We start from the raw sequence: 22,353 nt of genomic DNA on the forward strand, positions 1-22,353 counted from the left end.
TGGCTGAATCCTTGTTTTCTTGGGAACACAATCTGGCTTTTTGTGATTCTGGAAGACAGATGAGGGAGAGGCTTGAAGTGCACAAACTAACAGCCCACTACCCAAACTCTAAAGTCTTTCTATTTAGGTTTAGTCAGTGCAGTTAAAGGTAAAAGCACAAAGGTGAATTTGGAACAATAAGGAAGATAATTTCCTTACCTTTATTTTCACTTTATCATATCACAGACTAGTTTTCAGTTGGAAAATATTCCAGAGCTGCAGTACTTTGGAAACTCACAAACATGTAAAGGTTTGTTGCCTCTCAAAGCAGCAAAATCAAATAGGAAAGCTCTGCTTTAAGGCAGAAAATCCTCCAAAAAGTGCTTCCACTGTTACAGGTTTGGTCTTGGGCTGATCCCTTCTTAGTAGTGCCAGTCCCCACAAGAACCAGCCTTTTAAACAGAAAATAATATAAAAAAGATAAACAGAGAAAATGACTCTGCAGAAGGAAGGAGCAGGTTTCCAGCATCAGCCCAGCTAGCAAAAGTAGTTTTGCTTTTAAATCTAGTTTATCAGGTCTTATTTGTGCTGCCACAGTGCCCTGTTACCTTTCAGAGCTCTACCACCCCCAGCAGCCCCCAAAAGCCACCGCACCTCTGAGCTTCCCGGTCATCCTTGGGGTTGTAGTTGGACAGGCAGTCCAGGATGAAGATCTGCCCCCACTCTGTGCACTCATTTAAGGCAGTCAGCAGCTTGTTGATGTTCTGAGGGTTCAGATCCAGCAGGTTGCTGTTGGGGTGGGACTCGCTGATCTCTGACAGGGCGGCCACGGCGTTCGCCACCACCTGCGGGGAGAAGAGCTCCTTGTTAGCAGAGCAGGAGGGGCTGGGCAGGATTGAGACAGGGTTGGGGACACACAGGGGACAAACTGGAGCTCCATCAGCTGCCACAGCAGCTAGCTGAGCCTTCTGGGATGCAGCACAACCTGCAGAGCCCAAAGCTCCACTGGGAGGAACAGGAACCCAGGACAAGGACATCACGAGAGACTTTGTGGCACCCACAGGGAACAGCAGCACCCTGCAGGCTCCACATCCTCCCCCAGCTCCAGGGGATGCTCAGCTTTGCAGTCAGGGTGCCCAAACCTCCAGGTGCCCTATTTATTCAGGAATGTGTGCCTCTTGCCCATTTTCCCCATGGCACATGGCTTAGCAGTGATCCAGAAATGAGCTGGCAGGTGCTTGGCAGCCTCCAGCTCTGCAGCAGCACTGGCAGGTCACACAGTTTGAGAGCAAACAAACCATTTCTCTAAAATGGGCAACTCCTGCTAAATTTTTAATAAGCCATATTTCAATTTTCAGTCCCCAGAACATCCTTTTGCTTTATGGAGCCATGGTAAAGCAAGCACTCCAGCACAACTCATCCCTGAAAATATTCCTGCTGAATTTAGGACTGTATAAGGTCTTCTCTTGTCTAAGCACAGATGAAATGAAGCACAGAGAGGAGGTCCAGGGTCCAGATTGACACAAACAGAAGTGGGAGTGCAGCATAAATTCCATACTAATGGAATTTCTAATTTTTAATTTCTAATTCCATACTCAAATTCAACAGACTCCATGAGAAGGTTTTTTTTTAATAGAACTGCAGAATATAGAGACAAAATAGAAAATTTGCAGATGAGACTAAAATCTTATTTGTTTAACTAACATGAAAAGGGATTTAAGATGAATTTGACACAGAAAACTGAAATCCCCCACGAAAAGGTAATTTCAGGACATTTTACAATGTACATCATGTCCAGCCCAACTCCCAGCAAATATCTACTCCAATGAAGATTTATGGTGTTATTTTCTATGAGATTAAGGCAAAGAAACATCTTATCTAAAATCATCTGATTGTCTGGATGGCTAAAGATGCTTTTGATGCAGTACAATGAAAACAAGAACAGCACAACCAGAACTTTCCCTGCTTTGTTCCCATCCCTGCTTGTCATTAAACCAATATATTCCAAAGTCATTGCACAGGCATAGTAATGTTGATTGTTCTGCATTTCACACCTAGAGGTCAGAGATAGGATTCTGATCCAAGATTTTATGAATTTTATTAGTTGAATGAGCCTTCTGTCACCAAAATCATTAGCAATCAGTGCTGCTGTCTTCTTGTACTGTTTTAACAAGGAACTTATTAAGATAGGCTGCTTATCCTCCTCATTATTTAATTTGCCTAATTCCTGAATGGTTAATGTGACACAGCATAAAACTGAAGTAAAAGATTTTTATTATCATTGTATTTTTGAAGTTACCAGTGAAGACAAACCACAAAAAACACTTGAAAGTTGAAAACCCTTATGAAAAAGTACTTATAAAATGACAGTATTTTGGAGAAAAAATTTTGAATTGACAGAAAAATTTACATAGCCAAAGCATCAGAGAAAGGGACCTGTCAGTCAGAGAGGGACAGGAGCTCTGGCAACTGCACTCACACTGCCAGGCAGTAATTAATAAATTAGTAACTAATAGAGAATTTTAGAATAGAACTGAGACTGGAGAAGAACTCCAAAATAATTTAATTCTACCATTAACCCAGCACTGCCAAGGCCACCACTGAATCATGTCCCTAGGTGCCATATTTAGATGTTTTTGGGCACTTCCAGGATATCCTAAACCCTGTGCTTCTATTTCCTTCCTTGCTCCATGGAGTCTCTCCCTGTGTTTGCCATGGATGCACAGAAATGCTGCTCCCATGGGTGAAGAGCAGCAGCTCCAACCCAGAGACCAAACTGTGAAGGAGATTTTGCTCTCAGCATCTTTTTGGGTCCCTGTCAGCAAAAAATGCAAGTGTCCAGCTCAGAGCTGAGGATGGGACAGCAGGTGACAATCCACTCATAACTCCATTGAAAGCATCCACGAGGAAGTGGCAAAAGGCCAGATGGACTTGGGGACATGGGCTGTGGTCTCCTTGAGTGTCAGAAAAAGGACTGGGAGGGGTTCTGGTGGCAGCTCAGTCCTGCCAGAGGAGCTGGGATCTACAATCTACAGTCCACAATTAAAGCTGGTCCTCACCTCCCACCTCAGCACCAGTGACAAGGAGATAATTGAAGTAAAGGGGATAAGGGAAAGGGTGGGGGAAAAAATGCAAACTTTAAACAGTATTTATTAAAAAAAGGACTTGCTGGCTATTTGTACGGAACATATTGATGTGTTCTGGTGTTGTGCTATGCCAACAACAACAATCAGCATCTTCAAGGCTTTTCACACAGCCCCAGCAGAGCTGAAAGGCAAACAGCTCTCAGGAAGCAGCCCAACACAAACACTGGCTGCAGCACACAGCCTCACCTCTTCCCTGGCACTGCCACTGCCTCAGGCAGCCACAGGAACACAGAGCACAGTTCCAGCACACAGCTCCTGCTCTGCCAGCTGCTCCCACCGAGTCAGAGCTCAGGTCAAGGACTGAAGCATCCCCCACTAACAGTTCTCACCCAGGTATGGCAAAAAGTCCATAAAGAACCAAGAACTCAATACCAATTCTGGTGCTGCATCACCTGCTAATCCACTGGGTGCTTTGGCACTCATGGAAGTGCCACTGGAAATATTTAAAAAGATGGGTTTTGGCCAAAAAATTTTTTTAAAAAATCTGCAACATCAAAGCTGAACCTTAAGTCTTCAGCTGGGTTAACACTTCTTCCTTAACACAGCAGTACAACACCAGGAAGCCCAACTACATTAAACAGCAAGAACAAAGTGATCAGTTACAAAAAGTAATTTTCTCTTTAAAATAAAAAATTATAGAATTGCTGAGGGACATAAAAGTAAGATAAAGCTTTACAAATGGCATAGGACCAAGGAACTAGACAAGTTTCACAGGCTGACTGCAAAAATCCCTGAGTTTCTTTAGCAAAGTATTCTTTGCTTTTCAAAACATGCCCCATATTTATTTCGATGAGAAACCAACCACTTGTATACTTTATCCCATAGACTGGAAGAAGCAGACTTAAAGTACATAAAACTAACAGCTGGTGTAGTCTTGACTTCTCAAAAATAATAAAAAAACCAAAAGTCAACAGTAGCCACAGAAATGTGAGTATAAACAGGTAATGAACAGAAAAAGCTTTTAAAATTCCAAGTTAACTCCACTGGAAAATGCCTCATTTGACTCGCAATTAAGAATACCAACTTTAAGCTAAGAGCTACCAAATGATGATCTGCCTAAAAGTCCCCCAGAAAATAAAAATGCAGAGCAGATTGAAGAATTAATAATAATTAATAACAATAACAGGTCCCTGGCTTGCTGATGTAAATCAGTTTACCCTGGGTACACAATGACATTATTCAAATGCAGCCACAGCAACATCCCTTTGGAGCATGGGATGAGCTGAATGACAATAAACCTCCTTTTGGCTGGGGGAATGTTGTCAAATTTGGAGGAATTTATTGAAGGAAATTGATTGGCATTTATTGACAAATTTGGAGGAGTTTATTGGAGAAAATTTATTGAAAAATTTGGAGGAATTTATTGGAATCACCCAATGCATTTAGGTTCTTGGAGAAGCGTGATTGGGATGAGGATAACCAAAATCTCCCAGGCTCTTATTAAAAACTAAAAATAAAAATAAAAAAAGAAACCAAGCCAAAACCTCTACACTTAAATCCACATCACAGCTTTAAGAAGAACCCAACAATTTTAAATCCACCTCCAGACAAACTCCCTCTGCAGCCAGGCAGACCAGAGCCGACCTCCAGGGAAGCTGCAGAGGTAGGAGCACTGTGATTTCCAAGTGATTCCTTCTGGCAGCTCAAACCTTCAGCTCACAGCAAATGGTACCAAACAGCACCAGGGAGGGAAGGGGGTGGCTGAAAACCTGCATGTCTGCCTGGCAGCCCACACAGCAAAGCTTTGCAGGGGCTGGGGGGACAGGAGGGAAGCTCGGCACATCCAGAACGCCAACCAGTCAAAGCAATCAGATTATTTCCCCAGCATCCCAAGCTAATTGGAAATTAAACCAAGTGTGTAATGGAGCTAATGAAATACAATGTTCTGCTGCTTGAAACAGGAACCTCTGGCTTGCCATGCTGCTAAAGTGAAGCAGAAATGAAGAAAAAGAGGAAAAATGAAGGGGCTCAGAGAAGGCTGAGGGAAGGCAGCGCTCCCTCCACAGCTGGAGGCTCCTGCCCTCAAGGGAGCCAGGCTGCAGGAGAGGATTCTGAGGTGCTGCCATTTCAGAGAGCACTCTGAGCTGGCAGGGTGCATCTGTGCCATCAAGCACAGGCTCCCAGCTGGGAGATGCAGAGCAGCCATGGATGGGTGTCTCACAGGGCCACTCATTTTTATGAGCATGCTGCGTGCCCAGAATGTCCCTACCAGGTGCTCTCCAGAGAGCAAGACTCCTCATCCTGTTCACATCATCACTTTTATCTCCAAGCCCTCCTTACTTTGCTTCCCTAGGAACAGGAACCATTCCCTAGCCCAGGAACCATTAACATTTCTTACTTTACAAAAGTAATTCTTCCCTGTGAGGGTGGTGAAACCCTGAAGTTGCCCAGAGAAGCTGTGGCTGCCCCATCCCTGGAAGTGCTGAATGGGGCTTGGAGCAACATGGGACAGTGAAAGGTGTCCCTGACCATGGCAGGGGATGGAACAAATTGAGCATTAAGGTCCCTCCCAACCCAAACCCTTCTGTGATTCAATAATTCTATGAAATGGCTCAACCCTGCAAGTCAGAGAGCCCTCATGAGCCTCTCACACTGTCAATGTTTGCTTATATGTACAGATATAAATTAAAGCTCTGGGAGACTCACACATTCCCAGCTCCTGATCACATCCCAAAAACTGCCTGGGTGGGGAAGACCTCCTGGCTTGCTTTTTGCAAGTGGGCTGAATTTTTATGCAAGGCAAGTTAAGTGTTATACTTCCCACGGTGTGCTTGCCCTAACTGGGTTGGGTTTTTTTTTCTGCACTTCCCAGCAGAAAAATGGCACTTTGTGGCAGACTGGAACATCACTCCTGCTCTCATATCCTTGCAAAAATCAGGATGTGTGAGCTGTAAGGCAGGAAAACAAGCTTCCCCCAGCTGTTGAAACTCTTGTGGTAGGTGGGCAAGAAGCTGCTCCATCACAAGGGGCTTCTTGGCACAGCTGAGCCCTCAGTGCAGGAAATTAAATTCCATAAGAAGACACAGAGGGTCTGCAACTCCCTGTTCTCCTTCCAGAAATCACTGTGGTGTGATCCCAGTCTGGATCAGGCACCTACCAGACACATCAGAAAGGTTTTGCTTTATTTTTTGCAATTTTCCTTGCAGAGGTTCTCGCTGGCACCATCCAGTGGCAAATGGGCTGTCTCTGATCTGAGCTGAGAAAAAAGGACCAGCTAAACACCAAATTCCTTACAGAGCCCTAAAAAAGGGGGTGCAGAGTTACAAAACATCACAACCACAACATTATCTGACAAATGATATTTGTCAATAGCTAGAAGTGGCTGTTCCAATGGAAAATAACATGTAGACACATGTCAACAAAATTCCCAGCAAACTGATTGATGTTAGAGATCCTGGAATGATCTGTTCAGCAAGACTAATACTTTGGAAATTAGGCACATACTGGTGGCTGTAATTGGTCTCTGATAGATTAATTTGTCAATTAAGCTTTATAAATGATGGATCTGTGAAGACAAACTCTGGAGCCATGGAAATTCACAAATTACCAAACTCCTCACCTCTCTGCCAGCACTGAAAACACAGGGGAAAAAAAAAATCACAGCTTTGAGGGAAGATGCTTAAGAGCTGTATCCTTCATACCACAAACCAACCAAAGAAAAACCCAAGTCCCCCATGCATGCCTGAAATTCCCTCAGACCTCTTTAGGATGAAAACACCTGCTCAGTGAGTGAGATTCCCCTGCAGGAGCTCATGCCAAAGCCAAAGCTGCTTTCAGCAGCACAACAAGGGGTTCAGAGTGGGAAACCAGAAGCTGTGCCACCAGTCACAGGTGGCAGCTCTCCCTCTCTCCCTATTTAAGTCTTTGCTGTGCCTGCTGCCACACACACAGCTGGTTTCTGCAGTGCCAGGCAATCCCCCACATTTCCTGTCTCTGGCATCTCACACACATGAACACAGCCAGTGCTCAGACAGGCTCCTCCACAGCTTCTCCCCATCTCTCTGCCAGTTTGCTGCTGCTTTTGGCTGCAGAGTTTACCAAAAGTGTTGCTTTTCCTTCTGGACAGCCTCGTGGAAACAGCACAACCATCCATTAGAGAGCTCCAAAGTGCCGCCACCACCACTCCCCAAGAGCCCCAAGCAATGTTCTCATTCACTGCAACGTATCCATCACTGGGAAAAAGAAATTCCACCCACAAATGCCATCAAGTGTCTCCCAGAAGGAAATAATATCTCTACTTGCAGCACAAACATTATAAAAAACCCTAAACCACACACAGGATCAATTCAGGCATGGTTGGAAGACTTCAAGACCCAGCCTGTATCTGCAGTGCTTGGATTGAAAAGAAGAGGGATATTTTTTTGCCCACAGGACAGAAAGGGAATCCTGGAGCAGCCCCAGGTTGATGAGATGCTGCAGAGCTCCCAGCAATATTCAGCTCCACACTGGGATGTGGATTGTCAAATCCTTACAACCTTCATGAGCAGGAATCATGAATTCATCCAGCAGTGACAGCTCACTCCTCCCACCAGAAGAAAACAGCAGCTGCAGAGGGAAAACACAGGGCTGGGAGAGTCCCCACGAGGAACAAGCGACCTCCTGTGCCCAGGGAGAAGGTGGTGTTAGATAAGACAATTCCCACATCCCTGACTGCCTCCCACAAAGTCCTTCTGGGACTCAGGGGATCACCAGTTTCCCACCAAGGAGTTCTTTTCTCAGCTTTAATAGAAAGAGAAGGATAAAACTCCTGCAGAGGACAGGCCCAGGAGGCAAAAGCTCTTTTTTGTTTCTAAACAGGCTCATTCCTCAGGACACCAGCTCAGAGACATTCTGCTTGCTAGCTAGTAGGAAAAACATAAAGGAAATCATTTTCCTCCACAGGGTCATCCAGGAAGCTCCCACACACCCAGTGAAGTTCTGGCAGGGAAGGAACCCACATCCCTTGCAGGCAGAGCAGGAGAACACTCTGATTTATCTCTACAGGGTTTTTGTCTCATCTGTGAGCTGTGGAAACTCAATACTGCTGGAGGGAATCTGGATTAGATCAAACTGGACCTCACCACCTCCACTGTCAGATCTCAGATTCCCTTCTTAGTGTTAAAGGTTAAAAAACCTCCCAGCTACAAGAGAGTTTAATTATACTCCACACACTTGGTGCATTTTAATAAATTATGTGATCTCAGCTTACTCTGTGCTGAGTCCCAAGAATGTTTCTCCCAAAAAATTGTGATGTAGAGGGTGTAAAACACAGCACAAAGAGTCTGTAAAATTCACAAAAACACAGAACAGCCACACCTGAAAAACCTTGGATCCAGCATGAGGAAGGAGAAATGCTGCAGGAAGGAATTAAAAACCTAGAAAATAGCAGGGAGAAGGTGACATCAGTTAACTTAAGCCATGTAGATAACAGAGATTGGCAGGGAATCTATTCCATGGGTTAAAAGTTACTTTAGAAGGTCAAGGATTGAAAATATTTGGAGAGAAAGGTTGTTCCATTCAAATGTTAAAAGACCAGTAAGGTTTATATGGATTTCCTCTCATGTTTTTCTGCTAATATTTACATTCCTGAAGAAAACCAAGTGCAGGGATAAAAAAAAAAAAAAACCAAGAGGGAAGTAGTTACAAAATAAAATTTCTAAAGATAGTCAGCTTTGGTTCTGCTTTCAGCTGCTGCCATCTCGTGGTCTGCTCTCCCTCTCCTGGGCTCAGCACTTCCAATGCTCCAAAGAGGAGCAGCCATTGCAAGGCCAGAACAAGACAGCAGCAGGAAAAAAATAAAAAAAGGAGGTTTTTCCATGAGTTCAGAGAAGCTCTGGCCACCAGTGGGTGTGAATCACTCCCACCTCTCTCCCCTCACTGTGACCTGTTGCTGGCTGTGAATGGTGTTCTGCAGTAACAGGGCACAAAAATCTCATTTTGGAAGCATTTTTTGTCAGAACATGAGGATTACAGGAGAACAGGCTTCTTTGTTACTTTTCACCCAGGTTACCAGCAAGAGAAGTGCTGAGGGCTCAGCAAGTGCAGCAGCCCAAGGCAGCCAGGCCCCAGCTTTACATTCCTCCAGTCCTGCTTCTGCTGGGTTTCACATGCAGAAATGCAGGGTGAAAAAACAAGGATTTGCCTTAAGACAGCTCTGGGATGAAATGAGGGCTCCCCCTCTATGGAAGGATCCTCTTCAGCAGGATCCCAACTGGAAAAGGGCAGCCACAGGCACTTCAGAGCCTGTGAAAATGAGATTAAAGACTTCTCCACAATCAAACTTGTGCAGGGCAACTGAACCCTGCCCTTGTAAAGGGTTTTGGGCGGTGGCCTGCACAACACAACTCAGAGAACTCTGCTGTCATGGCAAAAGCCACCAGCCCACCTCACCAGATACATCCCTATCAATATATGTGCAATTAAAAGTTTGAATTAATTCACCCAGGGGGTGCACCTGAACAGAAAATCACCTCATGTGAACTAAGGAAACATCCTGACAACAACAACAAAAAAACAGATAAAAAGGAAAGAACCTTGGCTGTGCACCTGCAGCACCTCAATGCCCTGAACATCCCCAAAGGCTGCTGCTTCATTAACACAGAAAAATGCCATTAATCCAAAAATATATAACGAAAAAAAGAGAACAAACCCAAAATGTTTCTGAGAAGGTCACCTCCAACTTAGACATCCTTATGATGAAGGTGAGCCCAGAGAAATAAGCACCCTGATCCCTGCACAATTATGAGGCAATTAGTGAACCACAGATGGAGATGTTCCTCCACCAACACCCAGCTCAAATGCTTAGAGCTTGCTCATGTGCTAGAGGCAACCAATTCCAAAGCCATAATAAAACCCTTCTTGAAGACTATTTTTCAGCTGCAGCCTTTTTTAGCTCCTGCTCAAAATCCTCATTTCTCAGAAGAGAGAACAACTGTGGATTTCCCATCTCAAAAATTCTGCTTCATTAAGTATCTAATGTCGCCCATTTCCACGAGTCATCAAAAGAGGAGAAACATTTATAAAATAAATATGAATGAGCTTGGCTAACAGGTTGCAATGATTGAGATGCACCATTTAAAGAGAAATAGGATCCACCAGAAAAGATCCATCTGTACCATTCCTTCCAGCAATCTTTTCTTTTTGATAGCCAATACTGATACATACATTTTACTTGAAAAGACCTTCCAGGCAGAACTGCATTCCAAGGAAAAATACGTTAAAAAAATATCAGCTTGCACACAAATATTAAGCCATGTATATAACAGATAACAACTTATTTGGCAAACACAATTCAAGGTCATCAGGAAGTTTCACATGGAGAAAGCAATGAGATGGATGGTTTGACCAGGAAGGTGAACCTTAATTAGGGGTGGATAATTCCTGTACTTTTGAGGGACCCACTGTGCCACAAAGGAAGGAATTTCCAAGAGGATCAACTTAACTAAAAGGTTAGTTAAGTTGAAATTTCTACTAAAATTTCTTTCTTTCTTCTAAAATTTCTTTTCCTGTTCTACTAAAATCACAACAGATTAAATATTGTATTAAATCAGCAGCTCTAAGAGCATCAAGCCTTTGATAAAATCTCTCCCCATGCATCCTTAAAATGAAGAAATATTACGCCCCATGTCCAGTAAAACCTGGGAAACAGAACAGCAGCTACAGAATCCTCTCCAAGCCTGCAGACCTGAAAACACACCCCAGGCCTCTCCTTCATCACCACCACTCCTCCAAAGTGCATTTTCCTGCTGTGAATCCTCAGTTTTGGACAGAGCAGTGAGTACAGCATGAGGCAGGTACAGTGACCCTGCACAGCTGCCCCAGCCCAACCTCATTACCACCCAGGAGCTCAGGAGTTTTCCTGATGTTTTATTAAGAAGCCCTGTGCTACATTTGGAGGTTTATTTAGCATATGGAACACACACTGCCCTTTATTTTTCCTCTTCTCACCATTCATTTAAGCCTATGTTAAGTTAATGCACTTTTTAAATACGTATCTGTGCTCTCCTGTCAGCCAGTGGCTCATTTACCAAACCACAGAGATCAACAAGCACAAAGGGCAAGCAAAACCTGTTATTTCTCCTGAAGCAGCACATCTTTTCAGCCAGAACTCTTCACCTCACCTCCATGTGGCTGCAATCAGAATAAAATCAGAGCTGGAAGCAAGGCTGGGAGAAGAGGAGGTTCTGTCCCTGACCTCCTCTGCTGCCTGGGAGCTGCTGAACACCAGGGAACATTGAAGTGGAGCTAAAGGAGCCCAAGCCAGTCCCTTCAGAGGCTGCAAGGCACACCCTCCACACTGAACTGGAACAGCAGGTGTTTCTCTACCAGCCTCAGAGCTGCCTGGACAAAGAAAGCACCTTCAAGTAGTCACCAATATTCACACAGAAGCCTGGCATAAGAAAAAAAAAAAAAAAATCAGGGAGGCAGATAAAAAGAACAGCTTGTAAAAGAGCTGGATATCAGAGAAAAGAGGTGTCTGCATCTCCTGAGAGACACCACCACTCAGACTGCTGCCTGTGACAGTCAGACACCTCGAGTTTTACTGTCTCTACAGAGTCTTACAAAGAGCAATCAGCAGCCTTCACTCTCCTGCTAAAGGGGATGGCACCTTATCACCTGCACTTGGTTTATCTCAGGTGCCCAAAGACTACAGCAGGACAGAAATTCTGTGGTTTGACTCATGCACCACTGAAAGAGCTGCTAAACCTGCCCTAATAATATGAGGTTACTTCTTTAACAAGAGTCCATTCTCTAAAAGACCTAAAAAAGTAGCAGTCACATTCTTAAACTCTGAGTTAAGCTGAGCTGCAGAAGTTTTCTTCCCTGCTAAGGGTCAGGCTGATATTGGTATGCTGCCTGGATTCCAGCAGGAAACAGAATTCAATGAAAGGATGATGCAGTGGGACACTTCAGTTCCTTGGCCACCACCTTTTAGTCACAAAATAATAGCAGGAGACACCTGGCTTGGAAGTGGACCCTTCATCAAGCATAATTAAATGCTGATTTAGTAGGTAATTTACTCATGTGAAATTCCTGGTCATGATCTCCACCTCTCCTCTGACAACTAATTTACCTTTATTAAAAACATTAGCATTGATTTTCTCCACTCATTACAAGCCAGCAAATTTATCTGCATTAGCAAATTAATTCATCCAAACTCTTATTCCAAGAAGAGCCAAAGCCTGCAGGAAAGCAAGAGCTATAAGCTGTCACCAAGGCAGCAGCATCACATAATTCTTGCTCTTCTGACTTGCCTGACCAAGAAGTTAAAACAGGCAAAAGCCCAAAAAAGATCAAACAACAGAAGATATTCCTTGTTTTCTGAGGCAACAACCAAACCTAACCAAAATCATCCCAGAACCTTTCACATTTGTGACTTCCAAACAACACAAACTCAAGCATGTGGCATTCACATTCTCTGAACATGATTCCTTCATCCAGGGAAGGAAAGGCAGAGAGAGGCCTCAGAGAAAAGGGAAACAATTCTTATCTCATTTGCTTCTCCTGTGTTGTGCTCATGTGGAATGTGTTTGGAGATTGTTTATCCACAGGTGATTGTTCCATTGGATGTGAGCTGGATGTGAGTTGTGTGAATTGTTTTGACTCATTTACCAATCAGGGCCAAGGTGTGTTGGGACTCTGGAGAGTCACAAGTTTTTATTATTATCTTTTAGCATTCAGTAAGTATCCTTTCTGTATTCTTTAGTATAGTATTCTTTAATGTAACATATTATAATAAAGTAATAAATTAGCCTTCTGACAACATAGGAATCAGATACATTGTTCTTCCCTGCCAAGGGAATTTACAATAAAGCACGGTGCTGGGAACACCTTACCATGGGATTGGAGTCTGCAATCAGATCCCGCAGGGAATCCAGGAACCCTTGGTCCTCCACCATCTGGGCATTGATGTCGTGGAGCTTGGCCACACAGACAGCTGCAGTTTTCCTCACGTAGGGGTCCTCATCCTTCAGGCACTTGCGCAGGGGCTCGCACAGGTACTCGGTGATTTTGTCCACGCGGATGCAGCCCATGGTGCGCACGGCCAGCGCCCGGATCAGGGGGTTTGGGTCCTCACAGTCCTGCAGCACAACACAAAAACATCTGCAGCACATCTGCAGCACAACACGAACACAGCTGCAGCAGCAGAGTCCCTGCAGCCAGGCTGCTTTTACTTAAGCAGCATCTCTGTGATTGCACGCTAAGTGTCAGAACCCAGGAAATTCCTCTGACCTTGAGACCCTGCCCAGGGGCTCAGAGCCCAAGAGCCCTGTGCCTTTGATTTAGCCCTTGGAAAAAACAATTACCAACCTTTATAGGAAGGTTAATTACAAGTTAAGAAAGTTTAAGTAGAATAATAGTTTGTCACGGGGTGAAAAATAGATTTTTGAGGTTTTTAGAATGGGGGCTCGGGGTCCCAAGATGGAGTAATTTGGGTGTGCCTTGTCCTTTTTCCTTGTTCTTTCTAGCCTCCATGTTCTGGGTGATGTTGGCAGTTTTGGATTGGTTTAAGGCATAAACTCACTGTCTAACATAGGTGATAGGCATTGGGAAGTTCTGGTAAATATTCTACATGTAGTTTTTAATATAAAAAGATAACACCAGTGTGCTTCAACCTGACCTGCCAGACAGACCTCGGTGGGTCAGAGAAAGAATTTTATAGATAAGAAACAATAAACAACCTTGAGAATGAGAACAGAAGAATCCTGACTCCTCCTTTGACTGCTGGACTGGGAAAAGAGACTTTCTAACACATCTCAGAGTCACTCTGACCAGCAAAGATTCTAAGAGCTAAGAGCCAGGCAATTGTTTCAGATCAGGGATAAAAGTGCACTTGTTGCTTCACAGAAATATTTTACTCTGTCTCGAGATGTTTCCTGTCCCTTCATTCTCCCAGCAAAGCTGGTTTCAACATGATCCAACAGCTCAGCTGGAGAGGCAGCTCTCAGCACCCAAAATCTCACCACAGACAAAGTAATTTACTGATTTCCAACCTTTCTGGTTTAAAGGAGCAAGAAATAAAATGGGGAAAACCAACAACTAGGCACAATGCAACAGTCATCAAGGCCCATTTCTTAAAGGCCAAACACAAACATCCCTTAAGCTACAACACATGGAGCACTAAGCAAAAGCTACTCCAGAGGTGCTTTTCTAAATAGGAAAAAGAAAAGGCAGACAGGAATTCAACATTTCCTACTCCAAGCCTACATAATTTTCCATGCATCCAATCCATCTACAGCTCCTCCAAAATCAGCCTGTAAAAGGATGGCTACAGAATGACCTACAAAAGCATTTACCTTCCGCTGTTCAAATTTCCTGCAGCTGAAAAACCAATTTAAAGTCTGCAAGAGAAAAGTGACACATCCTACCAGTGCATTCCCCACCTTGAACTGGGAAGTGCTGAGTTAGTGCAGACCAGTGTCAGCACTTGCTCTTCACTAACATCTGTCCCTCAAGCTGCCAAAAGGGACACCAGGCTTTCCTCTGCAGGGTGGGAGATGGAAAATATAATTTTGTAACTCTATTCTAACAGAATTGCACTTTAAAGGCAGACAATACTCATGCAAGAGAAGAAGACAGGCTCATGCTCTCTGGCCAGAAGAGCAGATCTCTCAGTTTAGGTCCTCTCACCTCCTTCTGCCTCAAGAATCACAAAAGAAACTTTGGAACTCAATCCCATTCCCAAGTGTCTTGTATTTTATAACACTCAAACTTCTTCTAAGCACTGGGTTTTATCTTGCACAACATGAGACTGGAATAACATTTCCTAGATAAGGAGAGGCAACCTGACAAGAGAACTAAAGGCAAGCCAGCAATCAGGCTGTTGTTTTTCCAGTGAACTGTCTCTCAGTTTCACCAGAGATAAAGGTTTGCCACACAGAGCACAGCTGGAACATTCAAGCAGCAAGTTTGATATTCATGTCTCAGATACTACAAAGGCTGGAAGATGAAACAGATAAAATCTGTTTTCCAGTACCAGAAGTTGGTAAAACAACAGAAGCAGCTTTCCCTGGAGCAGGTTCACTGACAGCTACTCACAGGGCTGCTAAAGTCATCTCCTCTGCAATAACCAGAAGGAACAACTGAGAAAGCACCCAGATCTGGTGGATTCAGCACCCTCCTCTATGAGCCCAGCCCCAAGCAGAGATAAAGCTCCCAAAGGACAGAGAGATGTGCTGGCAGGCACTGTGCTGGCCCCTTTCCTGATGTGCCAGGGGAGGAGGTTACCTTCACAAAGCTGTTGACAGCCATGATGGCCATGTCTGGCTGGCTTTTGGCATAGTTCATCAGGTACAGGTAGACCAGCTTCTTCAGCTCCAGGTTGTCAGTCTGCATGCAGTTGACAACATCAGGGAACAGAGAGCTGGATACACAACACAAGGATGGAAGCAGAGAATTGTTTAGGTTAAGAAATGCCAGCAGTTCCCCCAGCACTGCCACAACCACATCCCCAAGTGCCACATCAAAAGACTTTCTAAAACTGTCCCAGGGATGGTGACTCCACCTCTACCTGTTTCAATCCCATCTGAACCTCCCTGGCACAACTGGAGGTTATTTCCTCTCATTGTCACCTGGGAGAAGGGACTGACCCCAGCTGCACCCTGCTGTCAGCGAGTTCAGAGAGTGAGAACATCCCCCTTGGGCCTGCTTTTCTCCAGACTGAGCCCCCCACCAAAGCTGCTCCTCATCAGAGCTGTGCTCCAGCCCATCCCCTCCTCTGGACATGCTCCAGCCCCACAATGTCCTTCTTGTCATGAGGGGCCCCAAACTGACCCCAGGATTTGAGGAGTGGCCTCAGCAGTGCCCAGCACAGAGGGGCAATCACTGCCCTGCTCCTGCTGCCCACCCTGTTCCTGATACAGGCAGGTGCCATTGGCTCTCTTGGCACACAGCAGCTCATGTTCAGCCACAGCTGACCAGCACCCCTGGTCCTTTTCCATCTTTCCAGCAGCTCTTCCTCATTCCTGGAGTGTTCCATGGGTTGTTGTGACCTGAACTCACACCTCTGGCCTCAGCCCATGCACTCAGCCTGCCCAGATCCCCCTGCAGAGCATTCCTGCCCTCCAGCACATCCACACTCCCATCCACAAAATAAAAACCAGAGGTTGCATGGCATGCAAAGGGGATAGTAACAATATCAAGGAAGCCAGAAAAACAGGATTTCCACTTTAAACACCCTGCTGTTTAATGAAAGGCCACCTTCCCCTTCAAAGCAGTTTGCAATGGCTTTTATTATAATAATTTAATTCTCTTCTACAGCTTTAACATAGGAGGAGGTGAAAATGCCATTTCCTAAATATGAACTAAGGAGTTCACCAAACAAGGGAATTCTACCATGCCAGGCCTGGAAATGAATCCACAAGAGGAAAAACGTTGCTTTAAAATGTTTTGGTCATGCAGGACACTTATGAAGAACCAAATTCCAGACTAGCAAAGTCCAGAGTGGTCAGAAGCTTAAACACTGTCAAGCTGGGCTTCACTCAAATGTCAAGCAGCCATCTGCAAACAGCACTGAAGAATAACACAGGAAGTTACACAAAGATTCTGCAGCTCCCAGGTTTGCTGTGGGGATCTGAAGGTGATGGGTAAATGCTGCTGGCAGAAAAGATTAGGGTTTTTTTTTCCCTTTCAGTTTATGTGTTCCTTCATTCTATGATGAAGTCATGATGCTGAATTTGCAAGCTCATATTGATTTCCGTGGCAACAGACCAGGCTGCTGTGAATCCAGAATTCCTGACTGAATCCAGAATCACTGATTCTCTGCTGGGCTCCAGGAACAGGAGGGAGAAAGGCAGAAAGCATTCATCCCAACAGGTTGTTCTGCTTCTCTCAGAAAACAGTATTGGGGACAGTAAATGCCAGTGTCCTTCAGCTGCAGTAAGACACAGGTTCAATTTTAACATCAGCCATTTTAAAATGCAGCTTAAATTTATGCTGTGCCAGATAAGGCTAAGAAAAAGTTGGAATTACCTTTGTTACATTAAAATTCAGGACAGCAAGCAGCAAGAAAACATCACCTAAAGCGCCACACAAAATGGCTGAATTCTGGGTATGCTTTAAATAAAAAAGGCTTTATCCACGCTGAAAACAGTTGTTTCTCTTGCTTTCAGTGACAGCAAGGAGTTTGAGACAGCTGTGACTGAGGCACAGCCATCCTCAGCTGTTCCAGGGACATGTGTCACCACAGCTGAGTCCCAGGACAAGCTGAGGTGCCACAGGTACAAACTGCTTTTACCTGACATCCTTCCCCACAGTCATGGCTGCAATAACCTTCTTTACAGCTTCTTTCCTCTTCTCTTTCTTTTCATTGTTGAGTTCAGCCTTCAGTTCAAAAATCTCTCCTGGCAGAAGGTGAAAAAAAAACAGATTAAACCTCTCAGGAGAAGAAAAGGGTCTTGTTTTAGGGGTAATTCAAGAGTGAATTTTTGCTTTCTTGGCCTTTTATGGGAATCATAAAACTGGCCCAGCTGCACTTGGAGGCTGTCAGACCTTGTGCAGAACATGGTTCACTGAGAAGCAAAACTGCAACACTCAAGGGACTGATATGACTCCACCTTGCAGAGGAAAATGCCACAAACAAGAACCAAGCTGTGTGTGGCAGCTCTCCCACCTCCAGGACACCAAACCACATCCCTGGAGCATCTGTTTCTCTGAGGCAACCATTACATAAGCAGCATGAAAAGATACTTGGAGATGCCAGATTCGTGCCTGTAAGAAACAAACTAAGCTAGGAATTTTGCCCAGACTTTTTTTAAGTTTTGCTCATCATTGAAAGCTTCCTCAGAAAGCTGGAGTGGAGCCCAAATGCTGTGGGTTCCTGAAACAGGACAGCATGTGTTTAGTCCAGTGGAAAAAAGCTCAAAAGACAGAGCTACCACTAACAAAAGCTGCATGTAACACAGCCTGTCTGGATTCCAAGGCTCCCAAAGCAGCACTAATTCCTCCAGATATGGCTGTGTAGAAAGCCAGGTCAGGCTGGGTCACCAAAGTGGCAATCAAGTTATAAAATAAAAAACGTGTGCAAAAGGCTGTTTATCAGGCTTGTTCCAGACAGAGCCAGTGGTGTGAGAAGGATAATGCTCCCAACAGACAGACAGACAGCCTTCCTCAGGAAGGACAGCCAGCAGCATTCCCACTGGGAGCCACAGCCTGAGCACATGACAAAATATCCAAATATCCCTGACAAGTTCTAGCACCAACTTTCCATCCCTACACTTGCTCAGAGCAGCAGCACCAATTAAAATCTGACACACAGAGACTGCCAGGGACTCCAAAAAAGAAGAGAGGCTGCTGCAGTGCAGAGACCACTCGTCATCCCTCCTGCCTGAGGAAGAGCCTGGCATTACTCACCCAGAGCTCCTGCCCTGGAGCAGAGCTGAGGCAGCTCCAGCTCTCCCCCAGCCCAGACTGGCTCCCTGCAGCCAGCCCACAAAAACCTGCCTTCAGCTCTGAACCTTCAGAGCTGCTCCTCTGAAAGATGTCAACTGCATTAGGTTCATTTATGAGCTCATTGTGAAGCTTAATGACACATAAATACATCAACAGTGTGGGTTTTTGCACTGGCAGGCATTCAGAGGGAGCACTCAGCCATTTTGCAAAGGAGAGGTTAATGCAAACCATTTTCCACATCTGCTGGAGAATGATCAGGCTTAAATTGCACTCAGCAACAGTGTTTTGTTCAAGAACTGGTTAGAAAATCTGCCTGGGACAGCCTCAGCAGAACAAGCCTGTGATGGTGTTCACAGGGGTCTTATGTTGAAGGAAGAGACAAGGATTTTGACTCCATGTTTCAGAAGGCTTGATTTATTATTTTATAATATATATTACATTAAAATTATACTAAAAGAATAGAAGAAAAGGTTTCATCTCAGAAGGTTAGCTAAGCTAAGAATAGAAAGGAATGATAAAAAAGGTTTGTGGCTCAGACAGAGAGTCTGAGCCAGCTGACTGTGATTGGCCATTAATTAGAAACAACCACATGAGACCAATCACAGATGCACCTGTTGCATTCCACAGCAGCAGATAACCATTGTTCACATTTTGTTCTTGAGGCCTCACAGCTTCTCAGGAGGAAAAACTCCTAAGGAAAGGATTTTAATGAAATGGATTTTCATGTCTGCAACACAAGCCCTGCCCTGAAGCAGTTAAATGAGTAAAGGGAGCCCAAAAAGCCTTTCCAGGATTCCCATTTTTAAGGGCAGCAGCTTGTCCTGAGGTGAGGTAACCACCACACCTGCAGTAAAGGCAGAGGACAGTCAAACAGTGCACCTGCAGCTTTGGAGAAAATGGCAGCAGGAAAACCCATAATGTTTGCTTGACGTATATATCCAAAATATTAAATTCCTTGTATCAACCTAATCCTGTGATGCCCAAATTAACAACCACCCATAGTTTGGCACTTGTTGGCCCATAACCAGAACTTTGTCTCTGCACTCAAATCCCATTGCTTTGCTTTCTGCTCCTTGAAAGAGTAGCAATTTGGGTCATTTTGTGAATCACAAAAACGTGTAATACCCCAGTTTTGTCTTTTGTCACCATGTGACCTACTTTGGAAGTTTCTCCCTGGATGATTAAGAAGAGAAACAGGGACAGAGCTACCAGAAAAGCACAAGTTCTCCTGCATGCAGTTAAAAAAGCTGTGTAAAAATAACCACCCACCACCTCCAATCTACTGCAGCAGCTCAACACCAACCTTTTTTATTGGTCGTGAAGTATTTGGAGTCCGTCATGATTCCAGTTCCTTAAAACACCTGAGAATATGAGGAATAAAAAAAGAACAAATCAGCTCCAAATGCAGTTTGGTGGCAACAGCCAGTTTGTGAGGCAGGAACTCAAGCAAGGACAGTTGGTGAGTGAAGGAGGAAGCAAAAGCTTCACATCCACAGGCACGAGTTCCCCAATCTTCATCCTGCACCTGCTGCTGGTTTTACTTGGCAAACACAGGGATTTAAATGGCTTGCTAAAAGCACAACAGTGCTGCTTAGCCCAGCTTCCTAAATTCTCAGTCTCAGCAGGCAAAAGGTATTTTTTGAACTCCTCATAACCAGCAGATGCTGGTGTGCTCTGCAGCTGTCTTTCCTGGGCACACAGATTCATTTTCCAAGGAAAAGCACATCCAGTGTCTCGCCTGGCAGGGAGAAGTCCATGTTTCAGACAAAGGAAACTTCATCTCATCTCCCCCTAACGATATCTGCCTGTGTTGCATCTGATAGAAGGCACAATTAACCCCACTTGCAACACCCACCCCCAGGCCTTTCATTCCCTTCCCTCCTTTTGTTCCCTGCAGATGCAAAACAATGTTTTTTTTTTGAAAAGAGAAACCATTACTTTTCAGTTTTTTCAAGCTGGAAATTGAAATATTTCTCTGCCAAGATCTGACATCCCACCTCTGAGACACACACACAGAGCTCATTATTTCTGTGCTGCTCTGCTTTTTTGGTTTTTTTTTTTTTTGTGGACAGGATGGAAAAATGCTGTTGGAGCAACAAATGCTCAGCAGAGCCACAAGAGTGGTCTCACCAGTAGCACAGAATTAAATGAATGCCTTGGAATGCATGGATTGCCCAAACACATGTGGATATCCATAATTTTATTCTTACAATTGCTAGTTCTGTGACAAATAGGAAGCAATTTTCAAAACAAGCAGAGGAGTGGGCACTTTTACTGCTTTTGAAGAAAGGCCGTATCAATGCTAGGAACTATGACCCTAAAACCATCTCAAAAAGAAAAAGGAGGAAAGAAATTATAAAATCCTATCTTTTTGGCCCCAATTCCCCTCTTCTTACACATCCTTCCACGACCTTAAAGGCTGCCAGCAAAGCAGTAAATCATGTTCCCTAAATGTCTTGCCTCTAAACCCTGCAGGTCTTGCTGGCTCAGCAGCAAAAGGACCAGCACAGCTCTGAACTCCAGGGCTGCCCAGCAGTGCAATCAAACTGTTCTTCCTTAACCCTTTCCTCCCTCATCCCTTCACCAGCCCCAATGCCATCACCTTTCCACGTTCCCACATCCACCTGGACACCCCAGCAGTTGAATTCCCAGCAGTGCCCCAATTTCCACCCTTTTTTTATGGGATCATCCTGTCCAGCTGCCAAACATCTGCATGAGGATCAACCTGTTGCTTCTCCCAGTTTCCTTGTGCTGCTTGCCTGCTCTGTTTCCACCTCATCCAATTAGGCTGAATGACTGGGTTTGCTTTGATTTCTCTCCCTTTCTGCTCCTGCCAAGCCTGGAGACAGCTCTGGAAACACATTCCTCGTGCAGAGGAGGTTTTAACCTCCTTCCAAAACAGGGAAAGCCACAATGAGTGCAATTTTCCCAGCAAAAAGAAAAAAAATCTCACAGCCCCTCCCTGAAAGCAGAGGCTGCTGTGGAGCTTGTTTTGTAATTAAAATCAGATTCTGTGTTCAGCTGCAACATTATTGCTGACAGAGTCCTTCGGGTTTGAGCTCAGCTTAAAAGGAAGACTTAAATAAAATGTTTTTCTCTGCCAAAGTATTTGGCACAGGGCCATGCACAGAGCACTGAACGTGGCCTCGATGTTCTTTGTTTGCATTATGTGGGGATTTGTCAGCCAGGGTCACATCTCAGCTGAGCTACTCTAATACAGCTTTAACTGGGGCCACAGCAGCAGATTAGAGAGAAAACGGAAGGGGGGAGGAAAAAACCCAACCCAAACACCACAAACATCAGCCCAGTTGAATAAAGCTACACACAGAGAGGAAGGAACCCTGCTGGATTTCAGAGATGGTCATTAAACCCCAAGGGCAGCACATTATGTTGTTTTTCTCCTTTCAGATATTGTTGTTTTTCTCCTTTCATATACTTGGAAACGTGAAAAATCCTAGAAACACTCAGGCAGGGCCAAGCACAGCTCATGCCTCCTCTGATGGATGTAAATGAGAGCTGCCTTAGGTGAACAACCAACCTGCCCTACTCCATGTGCAGCACAGGAAAAAGCTGCTTTTCTCACCAGCACACAGATTGCTGCTTCATGTGTGTCAGAGCTTGCTTTGCACACTGTTCAGAGACAGCCTGCCAGCAGCACTGGGCATTATCTCATCACCAACAACCTCAGTGTGCTTCACAGCAAATGGAAGCAGATATTTCAAACACTGCACAAAATGCCAGCTCCTTGTAAATCTAAAACCAAGGAGAGCCAAGGGAAATTAGAACATCATCAGCAGCTTTGTATTTTCAGAAGAAAAATCTGCTTTAGACTGCCCCCTCCTCACTAGAGATGGAAACA

At 44.6% G+C, this 22,353-nt stretch overlaps 2 protein-coding genes across 5 annotated transcripts in view; one reads left to right on the plus strand and one right to left on the minus strand.

Moving 5' to 3' along the window:
* Positions 1-22,353, plus strand: part of TAF15 (TATA-box binding protein associated factor 15) — a 504,826-nt gene that overhangs the window by 125,825 nt on the left and 356,648 nt on the right. The window lies entirely within an intron of this gene.
* The window catches only part of AP2B1 (adaptor related protein complex 2 subunit beta 1), an 80,516-nt gene that overhangs the window by 56,260 nt on the left and 1,903 nt on the right, over positions 1-22,353 (minus strand). For all 4 annotated transcript variants that reach the window (XM_059486880.1, XM_059486877.1, XM_059486879.1 and 1 more), the window contains exons 2-6: positions 19,798-19,855; positions 17,341-17,446; positions 15,333-15,468; positions 12,941-13,186; positions 634-824 (exon numbers count right to left, since the gene is read on the minus strand). In XM_059486880.1, coding sequence (XP_059342863.1) covers positions 634-824; positions 12,941-13,186; positions 15,333-15,468; positions 17,341-17,446; positions 19,798-19,834 — 716 coding nt within the window. In that variant the 5' untranslated portion in view covers positions 19,835-19,855. The remainder of the gene's footprint in view (positions 1-633; positions 825-12,940; positions 13,187-15,332; positions 15,469-17,340; positions 17,447-19,797; positions 19,856-22,353) is intronic.

Source organism: Ammospiza nelsoni, chromosome 21 (assembly GCF_027579445.1).
Source record: "Ammospiza nelsoni isolate bAmmNel1 chromosome 21, bAmmNel1.pri, whole genome shotgun sequence".
In the NCBI taxonomy this organism is placed as follows: domain Eukaryota; kingdom Metazoa; phylum Chordata; class Aves; order Passeriformes; family Passerellidae; genus Ammospiza; species Ammospiza nelsoni.